The sequence below is a fragment of the Entelurus aequoreus genome, linkage group LG25 (genome assembly GCF_033978785.1).
Source record: "Entelurus aequoreus isolate RoL-2023_Sb linkage group LG25, RoL_Eaeq_v1.1, whole genome shotgun sequence".
Classification (NCBI taxonomy): Eukaryota; Metazoa; Chordata; class Actinopteri; order Syngnathiformes; family Syngnathidae; genus Entelurus; species Entelurus aequoreus.
Genome location: NC_084755.1, coordinates 33,024,234 through 33,044,526, shown reverse-complemented (window position 1 = coordinate 33,044,526; position 20,293 = coordinate 33,024,234). Strand labels below are relative to the sequence as shown.

At 39.0% G+C, this 20,293-nt stretch overlaps 1 protein-coding gene across 1 annotated transcript in view; it reads left to right on the top strand.

The window, feature by feature from the left end:
* smg1 (SMG1 nonsense mediated mRNA decay associated PI3K related kinase) overlaps positions 1-20,293 on the top strand; it is a 119,403-nt gene that overhangs the window by 50,485 nt on the left and 48,625 nt on the right. Inside the window, 12 exon segments of the mRNA XM_062036999.1 lie at positions 2,119-2,257; positions 3,495-3,713; positions 5,097-5,277; positions 5,457-5,618; positions 8,132-8,367; positions 8,457-8,611; positions 8,710-8,932; positions 10,626-10,872; positions 12,278-12,507; positions 17,466-17,711; positions 19,367-19,505; positions 19,606-19,715. Coding sequence (XP_061892983.1) covers positions 2,119-2,257; positions 3,495-3,713; positions 5,097-5,277; positions 5,457-5,618; positions 8,132-8,367; positions 8,457-8,611; positions 8,710-8,932; positions 10,626-10,872; positions 12,278-12,507; positions 17,466-17,711; positions 19,367-19,505; positions 19,606-19,715 — 2,287 coding nt within the window.

Sequence of the window (20,293 nt, the reverse complement as noted above, 5' to 3'; positions counted from 1 at the left end):
GATCTGGAAATGTTTGCCTCGGCATTTTGATGGTGTGGGCGTGTGGCACCGAACGGAGATGTTGACATGCGGAGTAAGCACTCTTCATTCTCTAGCAGGTGACTTTTCAAATGATGCTACATATTGGCAGTAATGCTACTTTTTATAGCAACGCTTTTGCCCCACACTTGACAAATTACGGTTGTCTGTTCGACATATTCCCACTTGAAGCCAAACCACCGCCAGACGATGGACCCCCTGCTGTTTTTTTGGGGGGAATTAATTATTCCTTCATTTGTTACCAGATTCGCACCTTCTCTCTCTTGTATTTTCACTCGCACGTCTGCGCTAGCATCACAGCTAACGTTACCCATGCTGCTACCTCTTTGCTGCGTGAGGGCGTATACGTATGTGACGTATGTCGTGAGGTGTGTAAGAAGATGCGCTTGTCTATCTGTGAGAAGGAGACACTGGAAAGAGCGAGGAGAGCTTGTAGTGTAATGCCAGCAGCTAAAAGCAACTGCGTGAGAACGTATACTCGAATATCACAATATAGTCATTTTCTATATCGCACAGAGACAAACCCGCGATATATCGCGTATATCGATATATCGCCCAGCCCTAGGCCAAACGTTTAGACACACTTTCTCCTCATTCAATGCGTTTTCTTTATTTTCATGACTATTTACATTGTAGATTGTCACTGAAGGCATCAAAACGTGGAGTTATGTACTTAACAAAAAAAGGTGAAATAACTGAAAACAAACTGATTATTGTTTTGCACACTCTTGGCATTCTCTCGATAAGCTTCAAGCACACCTGTGAAATGTAAACCATTTTAGGTGACTACCTCTTGAAGCTCATCGATAATGCCAAGAGTGTGCAAAGCAGTAATCAGAGCAAAGGGTGGCTAATTTGTATATATTAGAATATAAAACATGTTTTCAGTTATTTCACCTTTTTTTGTGAAGTACATAACTCCACGTGTTCATTCGTAGTTTTGATGCCTTCAGTGACAATCTACAATGTAAATAGTCATGAAAACAAAGAAAATACATTGAATGAGAAGGTGTGTCCAAACTTTTGGCCTGTACTGTACATAATTTCAACGGCAATAAACTTGTATTACTTGTATATGTTTACATTGTAATTGGAATGAAACCCAAGTTAAATAAAACAAATAACAATGAAATACACTTTGTTAGGAAAATTTTGCATTTGAATAAAAATCACAAACACAAGCAATACAATACATTTAAACAAGGTTGCACTTCAATAGTGAACATGTAGGTAGCGGTGGAGTTGTACATTACTTAACTGACAATCAAGTTAGGACCTTTTTAAACTGCAGAGTGACAATATAAACACTACATTAGAAGCAGATTATGTATTAACAGGTCTTATGCGAAAACAACTTAAGTTTGACGATATCCGAGCGAGGAAACCCCGACGTGACATGACAACATGACAAATGTCTGTCAAACCTTTGCAGCATTTTTAGAAATTCTAGTTTTAGAACAGTAATAAATGGCAGCATGTCTTTCGGGATGTATTAAACCACACTTTCTGTGAGCGCACAAAATGTTGTTGACACACTAACCTTTTTTTACCAAACTTGAAGTGTGAACTGTCGTGTGGTTGTGTTTCAAGTTGGCGTGCAGGTTTGTTGTATTCGCGGCCTTTCGGCAAACCTCAGTGTTTATAGGCTCATCTTGTTCCTAACGCTAAAAACTGAAATATTTCTACACTCGTGCGGTGGAATTTGGTTTTGTGATCATTTTGTCCATTTGTGCTACTACATGTGTTGGTCACGGGCTAACTTGTTGCGCTGTGTGATGCTAGCGGGCCAGCAGCCCTGCCTCTTCACACAAACAGTCAGACACTTAATGAAGGACAAGATAATTCACCCCCTTCTTTTCATTCCGCTACGACACTAACGCACGCAGCTGCTGAAACTGACAAAAAGCGTGAATGCTCTTGAATCATGCACAAGGCAATTTATCGACGCTGAAAACTTACGACTTTAATTTTCATTTATCGTCGGTTAATTGACTTATCGAATATCAACCCAGGCCTACTATATTGTACGTCCAGACCAAAATAAGTTGGACATGATTTCTGTAATGTTTTTCCCTGCAGCCAAGGGGAGGGGTTGCCTCTTCTATCTGGAGAAAAAAAAGATATTGAGGAGCTACTGCCGGCAAATACAAGTGAAGAAGACAAGGAGACCATTTTTAGCATTCTTGGGCAAGCCATGTGTCGTCCTACAGGCATACAGGTAGTGTCATCACATTTACCATCATTACAGGTTGTGTTCACTATATATTAGGTCAATATTTCTGTCTAGATATTAAAAGTTTAACACTACACTGCAAAAAGTCAGTGTTCAAAAACAAAAACAAAAAATACAAAAATGAGGGGTATTTTACTTGAACTAAGCAAGATTATCTACCAATAGAACAAGAACATTTGGCTTGTCAAGACTTTCCAAAACAAGTAAAATTAGCTACCGGTAACTTCAAAGAACCTAAAAATACCTTAAAATAAATATATTCTCACTAATAAGTGCACTTTTCTTGATTTAAAAAAAAAAAGAGACCTTTTTGCTCAATATGTTGAAAAATATTCTTAAATGAAGTAAATGCTAGTGCCATTATTTTGACATAATGATATGCACTCGGCATTACATTTCTTGAAACCAGCAAACTTATACTAAAAACTAGTTTATTTTTCATAATGGAAAGGCAACATGGCGACCGCTTGTTACTCTCGGGGTCTCCTAGCCGCTCAGGCAAATCATATGGTCTAAAAATGCATTTTTCCATCGATAACGTGACATCATCGCACCAAGTGCGTGCGCTTTCAGTCAATTAGTGCGCATGTATACAGCCTGGCCCCTGGCCAATTTTTTTTTTATTGTAATTTTGAAGAATTAATCTGAATGTGCATGAACTATTTCTGTTCAAAATTGTTAGAAATGTCACATGTCAATTGTTTAAATATTAACTGTCAGTTTACTGTACTGTGCCAACTGTACTACTATATGAGTACGTATTTTCTCTTGTTTCATTGAAAATAAAACAGAACAGTCAATTTGGCTGTCATCTGTTTTAATTATGGGACACAATCGTGTCAAAGTCATGATTTTTTTTTTCATGCTTGAAATAAGAAATTATTACTTTAAAAAAGTAGTTTTATACTTGTGAGTGTTGATGACACAGCTTTGCAACAGTTGATATTCTAGTTTCAAGCATGTTTTACTCAATATAGGTCATCAAATCTCAGCAACAAGCTGTAATATCTTACTGAGATCATTTAGGACCAAAACCCTTAAAACAAGTAAAACACGCTAACATAAAATCTGCTTAGTGAGAAGAATTATCTTATCAGACAGAAAATAAGCAAATATCACCCTTATTTGAGATATTTCATCTTAGATTTCAGTTTTTGCAGTGTACGTACTCCGGTTGAAGTATTTGTTTCTTGATACATAATACTAATCTGTCCTGCTTTAGGATGAAGACATGGCGCTACAGCAGGAAGATGACGAGGATGACATGGTGGATGTGATATGGCGGCAGCTCACTGCGTCATGCCCATGGCTGGCAGAAGCAGGCCAACCCGTTGCAGATGGTCTTATCCGCGTTTGGAGACGTGTGGTAGACCGAATATTTGGTCTCTATCGGATCTCTTGCCAGGCCTATTTCACATTCTTGAAGCTCAATGCTGGCCAGGTGAGATTTGACAGCATCTTCTTTCTTCTTCCGGGGTTTAGCAACTTTTATACCATTTTAAGAGTGTGCTATCACAAGCTCTGTTTTAATCATACCATCAATAATGGCACATTTTTGTTACAGCCTTATTGAGGCTGTATCTTGTGATCGACCAGAGCATCATTGCAGTCGAACTGCAGTCATCTGTATTAGGGCTGGGCGATATGGCCTTTTATTAATATCTCGATATTTTTGGGCCATGTCACGATACACGATATGTATCGCAATATTTTGCCTTAGCCTTGAATGAACACTTGATGCATATGATCACAGCAGTATGATGATTCTATGTGTCTACATTAAAACATTCTTCTTCATACTGCATTAATATATGCTCATTTTAAACTTTCATGCAGAGAGGGAAATCACAACTAAGTCAATTTAGCAAAAGTGTATTTATTAAACAGTTATTAAGCAGTGGCACAAACATTCATGTCATTTCCAAAACAGAAAGTGCAAGATTGTCAGAGACATTTTAAAACAAGCTGTTAGTGCACTTTTGTGCATGATGTCACTAAGATGATATATCAAAACAACACTAAATTAAAGTGCACTTTTTTTTCAGAACGCCACTACAATAGTTAAAAACAAATAAAGTGCACTTTTGTGCATGATGTCACACAAGATATTTCAAAAAGTGTCAAAGACAATAAAAATGAGCTGCATAATAGAAACTCAAATAGTATATGTCCTTCGTTCTGTGGTAGGTTATCTCAATCTGTTGTAGACTATTTTTTTCATACGGTGTTGATGTGGAAATAGTTGCTTCGGCATTTTGTTGGTGTGGCACCGAACGTAGATGTTGACATGCGGAGTTTCAAGCACTCTTCATTCTTTAGCGGGTGACTTTTCAAATGATGCTACAAATTAGCAGTGCTGCTACTTTTTGTAGCAACGCTTTTGCCGCATAATTGTTCAACACATTTCCGCTTGAAGCCAAACCACCGCCAGACGATGGACCCCGTGCTGTTTTTCTTGGAAATTAATTCTTCCTCCATTTGTTACCAGATTGGCACATTCTCTCTCTCGTATTACCACTCGCACCACTCCATTAGCATCACAGCTAATGTTACCATGTCGCTACCTCTCTGCTCGGGGTGGGGCGAGTGACGTTGCACGTATGTAAGAAGGTGCGCTTGTTTTTATGTCTCTGTGAGGAGAGACAAGAAAGAGTGGGAAACGCATGCAGTGTAATGCCTGTAGCTAAAAGCAACTGTGTGAGAACCTATACTCGAATATTACGATATAGTCATTTTCTATATCGCACAGAGACAAACCCGCGATATATCGAGTATATCGATATATCGCCCAGCCCTAATCTGTATTGTATGTTTTGGGTTTTAGATCCCTATTGACGAGGACGACCCCAAACTTCTGCTGTCCTGGCATAACAGCAAGCAGAGCAATGATGATGTGATCGTCATGGCAACCCTTCGTCTCCTGCGACTGTTGGTGAAGCATGCAGGGGAACTGAGGGAGGGACTTGAGCTAGGATTGGCCTCCACTCCGACAGCACCCTGGAGGGGTATGACAAACGAGCAATCCATTGCTTTAATGTGCAAACTATCTGGACGTTTGTGCATTTAATTTTTTATACATTTATTTCAAATTTGTTGAATTCATGCAATCTGAACACCTAACTTCCTTAACTACCAATGACTAAATATTTTTTATCCTAAATTGTCATGTGTCTCTCTTAATTAGGCATTACCCCCCAGCTGTTTTCCCGACTCAACCACCCAGAGGCATATATTCGACAGAGCATATGTAGCTTGCTCTGCCGTGTAGCCCAGGACTCTCCACATCTCATCCTTTACCCTGCCATTGTGGGCTCACTCTCCCTTGGAGGGGAGGCTCAGAATTCAGGTAGGATTGTTTTCATGCTTGTGCCTCATTATTCTTGTACGGTACAAGCCAACCTATTACTGTGCCAATCGGGTATTGATCCATTCCATAACTGCTTTGCTCGGCAGCTAATCTTGTGCCTGTTGTTGTGGTGTGTAAAAATCTATTTTAATGAGGTGTCTTTGATGCAGCGACACCCGTTAATTTGTCTGCAACAAGATGAATGTACACAAAGTCCAATAACTATGTACTGTAATTTCAAAGGTAACATGACAACATCCACAAACACACTACGTCAGAGCGGTTAAAACCTGTATGTCTTTCCGGAGTCAACACTTAAATACTACCTGCTGCCCCTTCACTTATATTCTTGTAGGGAGGGCACCTTTTCACATTTGAACTGCAATTACCGGTACTTGGTAAGCGATACAGGTAGTACATAGTGGCAATTTTTTAAAACTTTTGTGTGTATTAATATCTTAATAAATGTTAATTGTTTTCTAATATATTTTTTTACAACTTAATTAAAAATTTAACAATGAGCTGATTATAACTGCTGTGCAGTTCTTATATTTGCAAGTGTTATTGATTGATTGAAACTTTTATTAGTAGATTGCATAGTGCAGTACATATTCCGTACAATTGACCACTAAATGGTAAAACCCGAATACGTTTTTCAACTTGTTTAAGTCGGGGTCCACTTAAATTGATTTATGATACAGATATATACTATCATCATAATACAGTCATCACACAAGATAAACATCAGAGTATATACAGGTACATTGAATTATTTACATTATTTACAATCCGGGGTGTGGAGGGTGGGGGATTAGGTTTGGTTGATAGTCATCAACAATTGCATCATCAGAGAACTGGACATTGGAACAGTGTAGGACTGACTTGGTAGGATATGTACAGCAAATAGTGGAGTTTATAGACTAGGCTCAGTGCAAGTTGTGGAGTGAGGTGTTATCTGGGGTGGAGGTCTACAAGTAACCTGGCTTTATATATATATATATATATATATATATATATATATATATATTAGACCAGGGGTGCTCACACTTTTTCTGCAGGCGAGCTACTTTTCAATTGATCAAGTCGCGGGGATCTACCTCATTCATATATATCATTTATATTTACTTATTTATGAAATATATGTTTTTGTTAACAAGTTAAAGGTGTTTAATGATAATGCAAGCATGTTTAACACATGTAGTTAATATTGTTAATAAATTAAAGGTGTTTAACGATACTACAAGAATGTTTAATATATATAGTTAATATTGTTAACAAGTTAAAAGTGTTTAAAGATAATGCAAGCATGTTTAACACATATAGTTAATATTGTTAACAAGTTAAAGTTGTTTAAAGATAACACAAGCATGTTTAACACATATAGTTAATATTGTTAACAAGTTAAAGGTGTTTAAAGATAATACAAGCATGTTTAACACATATAGTTAATATTGTTAACAAGTTAAAGGTGTTTAAAGATAACGCAAGCATGTTTAACACATATAGATTCCTTTCTTTCATGAAGACAAGAATATAAGTTGGTGTATTACCTGATTCTGATGACTTGCATTGATAGGAATCAGACAGTGGTGCTGATAACGTCCGCATTTTCAAATGGAGGAGAAAAAAAGTCCTCCTTTCTGTCGAATACCACATGAAAGTGGTTGGTTTTTGGCATCTTATTTGTCCAGCTTCCGTACTCCTTTGTATACACTTTACAATAAATACATTGGCAGCAAACTCCGTAGCTTGCTAGCTTGTGCACACCAGCTGTCTGAGACTCTTATGTTAGCGCAGGCAGGATGAAGCAGCGCTTTTATTGTGCAACTGTGCAGTCGATCTTTGAAGTTTTGACGACAGGTACGGCGCCAGAGTCTGTTGAAATAAAAAGTGTTTCTCGCCTTCCTGTCGGTAATTTTTTCTTAATAATGAGCTCGCAGCAGCCAGCGTCATCTCACAAGACCCTCGGGTGCCGTGAATGTCAATCAAGTGACGTCATAGTGAAGATTTATGATCGCTCATTTTTAGGACTATTTTTTTAATGCCTGGCTGGGGATCGACTGACACTCCCTCCGTGATCGACCGGTAGATCGCGATCGACGTAATGAGCACCCCTGTAGTAGACTTTGCATGCAGTTGCAATTCCAAGACATTAAATGGCAGTAGTGTATATGGCAGAGCCATGTATAGTGAGAATAAGGCCAACTCTTAGATTATAAACACTTTGTAGGGCTCAACATGGCACATTCAGCTTTATGGCAAAGTATGCTTACTAGCTAGGCAAAACATTGTAATCCAGAGCTGTGTATATAGAGATTATGGCCAACTCGGTTTCAAAATTGGTAGCAAACATGGCGCCCTGTAGTCACGTGAGGGTCTGAATTGGTGAAATGTGAACGGTACCCATCCCTACAGGACACACACTCACGCACGTTTTGCTCCCACATTGCTAACGTTTGTCATTAATTTTACTTTATTCTCTCCAAATATAAATTTGAGCAATGTTTTGACAGGGAGCAAACTACCATCAGATCTGCCCACCTTTTTGGGGAGCATCCCAGCAGAGGACCTTGGTGGAGATGGGGAGGAGGAGAGTGAGGAGAATGAGCAGACCGAGAACCGTGAGAAAGGAGACGCTCCAGAAGAACTAGCAACATTCTGCTCCAGCCAAGACCAGGCCATGATGCAGGATTGTTACAGCAAGATTGTGGAAAAGTTGTCTTTAGCAAACCCTACCATGGTGCTTCAGGTAATGGACTTTGTCTAGATTTGTTGACTGTTGTTAAAGTTATTGTGCTGTTTACCCAGCAAGCTCTTACCAAGTTGTGTGTCATGCAGGTTCAGCAGTTGGTCGGAGAGCTGCGCAGGGTGACGTTACTCTGGGATGAATTGTGGCTGGGGGTGTTGCAGCAGCAGCACATGCATGTCCTACGAAGGATCCAACAGCTGGAGGATGAGGTTAAGCGGGTTCAGAACAATAACACACTTCGCCGGTAAGAATTCTTATCCCCTGTCTGAGAAGCTGAGCCTTTTCGCGCATTTGTTCCGTCAAGAATCAGCCCTGGTTTTTTTTCTGTCGTTTGTGCTGCAGGGATGAAAAGATAGCGATAATGCGCGAGAAACACTCTGCTTTGATGCGTCCCATGGTTTTTGCCCTGGAACATGTCTGCAGTATCACTTCGGCCCCAGCAGAGACGCCACATGAGACCTGGTTCCAGCAAACCTATGGTGATGCTATCAATTCTGCCCTTGAGCGACTAAGGAACCCCCACAACCCTGCCAACCCTGCCAGCAGCTGGCTCCCCTTCAAACAAGTATGTGTGCTATTTAGTAGTGATGGTGCTGGTCTAGACCAGGGTTGTCAAACTTGTTTTCATTGAGGGCCACATCGCAGTTATGGTTGCCCTCAGAGGGCTGCTTTTAACAATGAGAAATATACGAATACCGTATTTTTCGGAGTATAAGTCGCTCCGGAGTATAAGTCGCACCAGCCAAAAATGCATAATAAAGAAGGAAAAAAACATATAAGTCGCATTTTTTGGGGAAATGTATTTGATAAAAGCCAACACCAAGAATAGACATTTGAAAGGCAATTTAAAATAAATAGAGAATAGTGAACAACAGGCTGAATAAGTGTACGTTATATGAGGCATAAATAACCAACTGAGAACGTGCCTGGTATGTTAACGTAACATATTATGGTAAGAGTCATTCAAATAACTATAACATATAGAACATGCTATACGTTTACCAAACAATCTGTCACTCCTAATCTTAAGTTAAAGTTAAAGTACCAATGATTGTCACACACACACTAGGTGTGGTGAAATTTGTCCTCTGCATTTGACCCATCCCCTCGATCACCCCCTGGGAGGTGAGGGGAGCAGTGGGCAGCAGCGTATCCGCGCCCGGGAATCATTTTTGGTGATTTAACCCCCAATTCCAAGCCTTGATGCTGAGTGCCAAGCAGGGAGGTAATGGGTCCCATTTTTATAGTCTTTGGTATGACCCGGCCGGGGTTTGAACTCACAACCTACCGATCTCAGGGCGGACACTCTAACCACTAGGCCACTGAGTAGGTTAATAGCTAAATCCCATGAAATCTTATACGTCTAGTCTCTTACGTGAATGAGCTAAATATTATTTTATATTTTACGGTAATGTGTTAATAATTTCACACACAAGTCGCTCCTGAGTATAAGTCGCACCCTCGGCCAAACTATGAAAAAAAACTGCGACTTATAGTCCGAAAAATACGATATATGTATATACAGTATATAATACATTAACAATATTTTTTTTACATAAGCTGCTAAGAATATATTCAAATTTTACTTTAAAAACTGGCTGCTCAGTCACCAGAATTTTACAGTAAAAGCAGTGGGTTTTTTTTAACAGCATATAAAACAATTGAATGAATGGAATGGAAAAATAATACCAGTTTTTAGCGGTAAAATTCAAGCAACAGAGCTGCCAGTTTGTTTGTTTTGTAAAATTTTGTTTTAATGTTTTTTTGGTTTGTTTTTTAATGTTTGTGTCTTACTGTATATGGAAAAAAAAACAGTACCAAAGTTGATTTTACGGTAAAAAAAACTCAGTCGGCGGAATTTAAACGTAAAATCTATTGTCAATTTTACAGTTTGATTTATAATTTGTTTTGAAAGCATAAGTAGAGTATTTATCTTTATTTTAACAAAAAATATTTTTGGAATACATAATATAATATTTTGATTTTGATAATATTGAATTTTAAAAGATATGCAATTGCATGCAGTACATGATTTTTAATGTCAAAAGGGAATGAACAAATATATCTAGTAAGAAAAGATTAAGCATTTTATCAACGCATATTATTTCCAGGCTTTCGCGGGCCACATAAAATAATGTGACAAGCCAGATTTGGCCCCCGGGCCTTGAGTTTGACACCTGTGGTCTAGACTAACAGCATTATTTTGTTTATAAATTCCTCTTGACAGAATTAATGATACTCATCTTTGTTTTCTTCAGATGATGTTAAGCCTGCAGCAGCGTGCTCAAAAGCGAGCCAGCTACCTGCTCCATTTAGATGAGATCAGTCCACACTTGGCATCTATGACTGCCACTGAGATGGCCCTGCCTGGCGTGGTGTCTGCATCGGACACTGTCACTATACAGAGCATTGGCAAGTCGATTACCATTCTTCCCACCAAGACCAAGCCCAAAAAACTCTTCTTCCAGGGATCTGATGGACACAACTACCCATACCTTTTCAAAGGTAAAAGCTGCATATGAATAATTTGATTTTGGTACAATGTTTGATTCCTCAGTAGATTGTACACAACACACATTTTCATACAAAAAAACACACTATTTGTATTTGTCATGTGTCCATAAAACATTGAGAGATAAAAGATAGACCGACATCCAGGTATTGTAGATAATCGGTGAAAATCGTCAAACTCTAACCTCATACAACAATAAATATATAAATAGTAGGGGTGTAACGGTACACAAGAATTTCGGTTTGGTATGTACCTCGGTTTAGAGGTCACGGTTCGGTTCATTTTCGGTACAGTAAGAAAACAACAAAATATACATTTTTTGGTTGTTTATTTGTAAACGATGGCTTTATCCTTTTAACATTGGGAACACTATAATAATTCTGCCCACGTTAATCAACATTAAACTGCCTCAAGTTGTTGCTCAGATTAAATCAAATGACAAAACTTTTCTTCTACATATAAAAAGTGCAACATTAAACAGTTTCAAGTCAACTCATCATGTTTCATTTATTACAGCATTTGGGAAGCCTGTAGTTGATTTTTATTATGTAAATGTTATATTTTTATGATAGCAGGGTCCCTGCCATTCAAAACTAAGCTGCTCCATTACTAATGATTAATGTAACTATAGCTGAAAAAATAGTACAATAGCAATAGGAGAGACTATTCATCCCTGAACACCATGGAGTTCATGTAGGCTTAATGATGCACTTACATTATTATATCAACTATTAGAGACATAACCTCTTCATTTAACATAATGTCATTTTTTGCTGCTTCAACACAGCTCAATCAACACAGAAAAAGGTAAAGTGAAATAACAGACAGACAGGGCTTTGCTGTCCGTAACACACACACGCGCACACACACACCGCAAAATGAGCTAACGTTACGCTAAAAGCGAATTAGCCTTCACCTCAAGCCAGGACTGCGAGCGAGCTGAGCTGCCTTTTTATATTTCTAGAAGGTCAACGGGCTCATAGTGATGTTACTAGTCGTTGACTGGGAGGTGTTTATTATCATTTGGGGAGAGTCCACTGCCTGATGCTTACCTGCTAAACGCTAAGCACTGACTACATGCGCTCTGAATACGCACTGCTGATTGGGTGTTACCGCTCTGCGTGTAACACCCAATGGTTGTGTGGGTGGGACAATGCTGGGTGCTGTGTAGGGGACTGACAGAGACAAGAGGCAGAAAGCGGAGCAGCTTGTTAAGACTTTAGCTTAGGCGGCTACTTCATATGTTCGTGTGGAAACTCGTTCGGTACACCTCCGAACCGAGCCGAAACCCCGTACCGAAACGGTTCAATACAAATACACGTACCGTTACACTCCTAATAAATAGTATGTCAGTTTTAATGAAGTGATCTTTTTTTTCTTCTTTTTTTTTTACATCAGGCCTGGAGGATTTACATCTGGATGAGCGCATTATGCAGTTCTTGTCAATTGTAAACACCATGTTCACCAAGATCAACCAGCAAGAGCAGCCTCGCTTCCATGCCCGCCATTACTCCGTCACACCCCTTGGAACTCGGTCGGGGCTCATCCAGTGGGTTGATGGAGCCACACCCCTCTTTGGCCTTTACAAGCGCTGGCAGCAGAGGGAGGCTGTGCTGCAGGCTCAGAAGGTAACATAGTAAATTGTTTGGCCTGGATAATTGATCGTTAACCTTGGGGACTAATCATTTTCATCTTGGTTATCGTAAACGACCTGTTTTTCCCTGACTAAAATGAGATGATGACTAATCAAAAGAAATGGACATTGATTAAGATGAAGACGAACTAATCTTACATTTTAGTCCACGAATAAAAACCAGATGAAAATGTTGTTAGAAACTAAATCCAATCATATTTATTTTGTCTTATATATCGGTGGGTCAAGTTCGGAATATATCCAATTACAGCTCTTTAATAGCGTATATTTGAGAGGGTCTGGCAGTGTGTTACAAGGGAGACGCAATCACATGCTTTTCTTTGTGAGAGACAGAGAAGTTGGATTTCACACAGCCAAAACTGTATGGATTAAAACGAGTTCCATATCGTAATGTGTGTACTAGAGATGTCCGATAATGGCTTTTTTGCCGATATTCCGATATTGTCCAACTCTTAATTACCGATTCCGATATCAACATATACCGATATATACAGTCGTGGAATTAACACATTATTATGCCTAATTTTGTTGTGATGCCCCGCTGGATGCATTAAACAATGTAACTTTACCATGAATTGATTAACGTGGACTCCGACTTAAACAAGTTGAAAAACTTATTTGGGTGTTACCATTTAGTGGTCAATTGTACGGAATATGTACTGTACTGTGCAATCTACTAATACATGTTTCAATCAATCAATTAAAAACAAAGTTTTCCAAAATAAGAGAACATCTTCAACTCAAGTTATGGAAAAAAGTGCCAACATGGCACTGCCATATTTATTATTGAAGTCAAAAAGTGCATTATTTTTTTTAACATGCCTCAAAACAGCAGCTTGGAATTTGGGACATGCTCTCCCTGAGATAATCCTGATACCCACTACTACTATGGGAAATACTATAGTTTGACTTTCACAAAGTGCATTTTTTTTTTTTTTTTTTAAACATGCCTCAAAACAACAGCTACAAAAACAATGAAGGCACACAGCTTCAGTCCAGAGTATACTAGAGCAGTGGTCCCCAACCACCGGTCCGTGGACCGATTGGTACCGGGCCGCACAAGAAATAAAAAATAAATAAATAAATAAATATATATTTTTTTATTAAATCAACATAAAAAACACAATAAATACATTATATATCAATATAGATCAATACAGTCTGCAGGGATACAGTGAAGTGAAGTGAATTACATTTATATAGCGCTTTTTCTCAAGTGACTCAAAGTGCTTTACATAGTGAAACCCAATATCTAAGTTACATTCAAACCAGTGTGGGTGGCACTGGGAGCAGGTGGGTAAAGTGTCTTGCCCAAGGACACAACGGCAGTGACTAGGATGGCGGAAGCGGGGATCGAACCTGCAACCCTCAAGTTGCTGGCACGGCCGCTCTACCAACCGAGCTATACCGTAAGCACATATGATTATATTTCTTAATGACAAAAAAAATAAAAAAAATAAAAATACCATAACCCCCCCCCAAGTCCATGGGACACATTTTCAAGCGTTGACCAGTCCGCAGCTACAAAAAGGTTGGGGACCACTGTACTAGAGCATACTTGCCAACCTTGAGACCTCCGAATTCGGGAGATGGGGGGGGCGGCGGTGGGGTTGAGGGGGTAGCATCCCGGAAGAGTTAGTGCTGCAAGGGGTTCTGGGTATTTGTTATGTTGTGTTACGGTGCGGATGTTCTCCCGAAATGTGTTTGTCATTCTTGTTTGGTGTGGGTTCACAGTGTGGTGCATATTTGTAACAGTGTTAAAGTTGTTTATACGGCAACCCTCAGTGTGACCTGTATGGCTGTTGATCAAGTATGCATTGCATTCACTTATGTGTGTGTAAAAGCTGCATATGTTATGTGACTGTGTCGGCACGCTGTTTGTATGGAGGAAAAGCGGACGTGACGACAGGTTGTAGAGGACACTAAAGGCAGTGCCTTTAAGGCACGCCCCCAATAATGTTGTCTGGGTGGAAATCGGGAGAATGGTTGCCCCGGGAGATTTTCGGGAGGGGCACTGAAATTCGTGAGTCTCCCGGGAACATCGGGAGGTTGAAACCGATACAGATAATTTCCGATATTACATTTTAAAGCATTTATCGGCCGATAATATCGACAGGCCAATATTATCGGACATCTCTAATGTGTACACTTGTGAGAAAGAGAAGACACATTACGTGGACCCCGACTTAAACAAGTGGAAAAACTTATACGGGTGTTACCATTTAGTGGTCAATTGTACGGAATATGTACTGAACTGTGCAATCTAGTAATTAAAGTTTCAATCAATCAAATTTCACATTTGACACTAACGCCATTAGCAGGCAACTACACAACTGTAAATTGGTCAAAGCTAATACTAGCATATCATCTGTTACTGGTACAGTATCAACTATTAGTATGCTTTGCGCTGTTTCCACACTATTGCTGTGCTAATTAGGTGATTTAAATGGCACGTTTTATAAAATCAGTAGTTTCTCTTGACAAAATATTGACTTCACGAGCATTGATGACAACATGGTGTTTGCAAAAAATGTCAGACAATGCTAATAAACTACATCAGAAACCAAATTAGCTTTATTTGCCTAGTATGCTGACAGACTGCAACTCTTTTATATGTGACAACTCTGTGGCTGTACAGCAAAGCATTACAAAATGATTACTAGATGAGGACTTTATTCAAATGATAGAAACACTGAATAGAAAGCAGACTGTTCCAAAAAAAACCTGCTTAAATACACAGTGTGATAGACAAACTTTATGAATTTGAAATGCAAAGGAAAAAAATCCCTCAAATATATTTATTGATACAAAAAATGGCTAACTGCTTCATTCCTGACCATAAATTCATGCTGCTTTTGTTGTAAACTAATTAAAGGTGCTTGCTATGAAATACAAAATAATATGAAATACTTTTATACTTTATATCTTTGTCGACTAAATTGTTGTGAAATTTAGTCGACTAATACTAAATCAATTTAGGTGTATAAAGTTCGACCAAAACTAAGATGTTTTTTTTTTTCAAAATACCATAAATTAAAAACAGCTGTCGCGTGACTTGCTGTGAGGTTCATGGCTGGTGAGTTTCCTTTCCTTTGTATGACATTTTTAGGTCTGGGAAAGTACGGACTATTCCCTCCAGTTTATTGTCCGATCAGGAAGACTATTTATTTCACACATCTACCATTAAGACAATATACAGACTTCGGGTTTCTACCCTGTGTTTGATCGGGAAAATGCACAAATTCAGCTGTTTATTTAAAAAAATATATAAATAAAATATTTAACTTAAATTATACAGACAATATATTTTTAACTCAGATTAGATTTCATGAGAACAGGTGATGCCTCCCCTGTCCACACATTAATGGTTCTCACAGGCCATTAACAATTGGCTAATGTGAGCGCATGATTTATGCCCAGACATGACTTCAAACATGATTGGAAGAAGTAGGCTAGGATTCCACGTGCACAATGTGGCCGAATCAATAATAACCGACACAATTTATAAATAAAATTAGGGATGTCCGATAATGTCGGACTGCCGATATTATCGGCCGATAAATGCTTTAAATTGTAATATCGGAAATTATCGGTATCTGTTTCAAAATTATCGGTTTCAAAAAGTAAAATGTATGACCTTTTTAAACGCCGCTGTGTACACAGACGTAGAGAGAAGTACAGAGCACCGATACACCTTAAAGTCACTGCCTTTTCGTGCCCGCCAAGTCACATGATATCTACGGCTTTTCACACACACACACGTGAATGCAAGTCATAGTGTTTCCCATAAACTGCCAAAATACCTGTGGCGGTGGGGGCGTGGCTATGGGCGTGGTCACATGACATCATCGAGTAATTTGCATAATTTACTACAATGATTTGATTTTCTCTAAAAAGGCTCAAAAAATGTATACTTACTAATTAATAATAACAGTTTTGTTTTAAACGTCCATCCATCCATCCATCCATTTTACAATATAATTACAACACTTTTATGTACATATTTATATACAGATTTGAACAATAAGTTATTCACTGAAATATATTTATTAATTGTGGTTCTTACAAAAAATATATCCTATAAAATATAAAAGCTAAAATGTCTCAAAGCTCTGCCCCTTTAATTAGTGCATACTAAATAATTTAACTTTAGCCTACTCCTGATGGCTGCTGGTTAGCGCCTTGCATGGCAGCTCCCGCCATCAGTGTCTGAATGTGTGTGTGAATGGGTGAATGTGGAAATACTGTCAAAGCGCTTTGAGTACCTTGAAGGTAGAAAAGCGCTATACAAGTATAACCCATTTATCATTATTTACTACTATAACCATATTATTTACCAGCAACATAAAGTGAAACAGAGGCAGAGGTGTCCTGCCACAGTCCGTAACAAATAAACAGAAAACAGTAGTGGTGGTAGATAGACACAGAGCTTCATCAAACATCTGATCCACTGAACAAAGAGCTCCAAAAATCTTGAACTTTAGACTGCCATCAGTTTTACTCCCTACACTTAACCATGTGTTTCCTACTGCCTGCAGACTTTGCACCCTTTGTTATATACACATGTTGTGTTTCTAATATAAATACATTTAATAAAGTCAAATACAAATAAGGCAACAAGAGAAGTATCCTACACTTCTCTTTTGTAAAGTAAATCTGAACAGGGCATCTACATCAACTATATGATTTGCCTGAGAAGCTGGACAGGACAAAAAAAAAAAAAAAATTTTTTTTTTTATATTGGAATCGGTAATTAAGAGTTGGACAATATCGGATATCGGCAAAAAAGCCATTATCGGACATCTCTAAATAAAATAGACTTAGTTATGCAAAATAAAGTGGAGAACAGTTAATGGGAATCGCGCTAATGCTCAAGTGAACAGCGCCATGCTGTGCTTTTTTTGTCGTAACACCAAGTTGTTCCCTGACCAGGCTCAAGACTCGTACCAGCAGCAGCCAGTGCCACTTGTCCCCCGCCCCAGCGAGCTCTACTACAGCCGCATCGGCCCCGCCCTGAAAGCAGTGGGGCTCAGTCTGGACGTAACGCGGCGAGACTGGCCGCTCAGTGTCATGAAGGAGGTGCTGAAAGAATTGATGGATGCTACACCTTCCAACTTACTGGCCAAGGAGTTGTGGTGTTCATGCACCACACCCAGTGAGTGGTGGAGGGTCACCCAGGTAACCACAGTCTTTTAGAATGTGTATGTACAAACCCCGTTTCCATAAGAGTTGGGAAATTGTGTAAGTTGTAAATATAAACGGAATACAATGATTTGCAAATCATTTTCAACCCATATTCAGTTGAATATGCTACAAAGACAAGATATTTGATGTTCAAACTGATCAACTTTTTTGCAAATAATCATTAACTTTCGAATTTGATGCCAGCAACACGTGACAAAGAAGTTTGGAAAGGTGGCAATAAATACTGATAAAGTTGAGGAATGCTCATCAAACACTTATTTGGAACATCCCACAGGTGAACAGGCAAATTGGGAACAGGTGGGTGCCATGATTGGGTATAAAAGTAGATTCCATGAAATGCTCAGTCATTCACAAACAAGGATGGGGCGAGGGTCACCACTTTGTCAACAAATGCGTGAGCAAATTGTTGAACAGTTTAAGAAAAACCTTTCTCAACCAGCTATTGCAAGGAATTTAGGAATTTCACCATCTACGCTCCGTAATATCATCAAAGGGTTCAGAGAATCTGGAGAAATCACTGCACGTAAGCAGCTAAGCCCGTGACCTTCCATCCCTCAGGCTGTACTGCATCAACAAGCAGCATCAGTGTGTAAAGGATATCACCACATGGGCTCAGGAACACTTCAGAAACCCACTGTCAGTAACTACAGTTGGTCGCTACATCTGTAAGTGCAAGTTAAAACTCTCCTATGCGAGGCGAAAACCGTTGATCAACAACACCCAGAAACGCCGTCGGCTTCGCTGGGCCTGAGCTCATCTAAGATGGACTGATACAAAGTGGAAAAGTGTTCTGTGGTCTGACGAATCCACATTTCAAATTGTTTTTGGAAAATGTGGACGTCATGTCCTCCGGACCAAAGAGGAAAAGAACCATCCAGATTGTTATAGGCGCAAAGTGTAAAAGCCAGCATGTGTGATGGTATGGGAGTGTATTAGTGCCCAAGACATGGGTAACTTACACATCTGTGAAGGCGCCATTAATGCTGAAAGGTACATACAGGTTTTGGAGCAACATATGTTGCCATCCAAGCAACGTTACCATGGACGCCCCTGCTTATTTCAGCAAGGCAATCCCGAGCCACGTGTTACATCAACGTGGCTTCATAGTAAAAGAGTGCGGGTACTAGACTGGCCTGCCTGTAGTCCAGACCTGTCTCCCATTGAAAATGTGTGGCGCATTATGAAGCCTAAAATACCATAACGGAGACCCCCGGACTGTTGAACAAGTTAAGCTGTACATCAAGCAAGAATGGGAAAGAATTCCACCTGAGAAGCTTCAAAAATGTGTCTCCTCAGTTCCCAAACGTTTACTGAGTGTTGTTAAAAGGAAAGGGCATGTAACACAGTGGTGAACATGCCCTTTCCCAACTACTTTGGCACGTGTTGCAGCCATGAAATTCTAAGTTAATTATTATTTGCAAAAAAAAATTAAAGTTTATGAGTTTGAACATCAAATATGTTGTCTTTGTAGTGCATTCAACTGAATATGGGTTGTAAAGGATTTGCAAATCATTGTATTCCGTTTATATTTACATCTAACGCAATTTCCCAACTCATATGGAAACGGGGTTTGGATTCCAACTTAAGGATTCTGAGATCTGTTGATCATATTTTGTTTCATTTTATAGTCTTACGCCAGATCTACTGCTGTCATGTCGATGGTGGGATACATAATTGGCCTCGGGGACAGACACCTTGACAATGTGCTTATTGACATGACCTCTGGAGAGGTTGTGCACATTGATTACAATGTGTGTTTTGAAAAAGGTAAGGTCATGACATGGTGTAGATGATGGATTGAGATATATTGTGTTGATCCTTGATAAAATGGCTTAGAATTAGTTTGGTTTGTGTTTTGTGTTGCTAGGGAAGAGCCTACGAGTGCCAGAGAAGGTTCCATTCAGGATGACACACAATATTGAAACTGCACTAGGAGTTACTGGGGTGGAAGGCATCTTCAGGCTTTCCTGTGAACAGGTACATCATCATGCCACCTGTTTCATTTTTGTATTTTAAGAATACATTATTTTTTAAAATTTCAATACCCTTTTTAATAATATTTATTTTAGTTGTTAAAATATACCGTATTTTCCGGACGATAGAGTTCCCACTAAATAATAGGGAAAAAATATATTTCCATATTAGCCGCACCGGACTATAAGCTAGAGCAGTGGTTCTCAAATGGGGGTACGCGTACCCCTGGGGGTACTTGAAGGTATGCCAAGGGGTATGTGAGATTTTTTTTAAATGTCTGTCAAAAAGAACTGTGAAAAGACATGCAACAATGCATTATTCAGTGTTGACAGCTAGATTTGTTGTGGACATGTGCCATAAATATTGATGTTAAAGATTTCTTTTTTTGTGAAGAAATGTTTAGAATGAAGTTCATGAATCCAGATGGATCTCTATTACAATCCCCAAAAAGGGCACTTTAAGTTGATGATTACTTCTATGTGTAGAAATCTTTATTTATAATTGAATCACTTGTTTATTTTTCAACAAGTTTTTAGTTATTTTTATATCTTTTTTTCCAAATAGTTCAAGAAAGACCACAA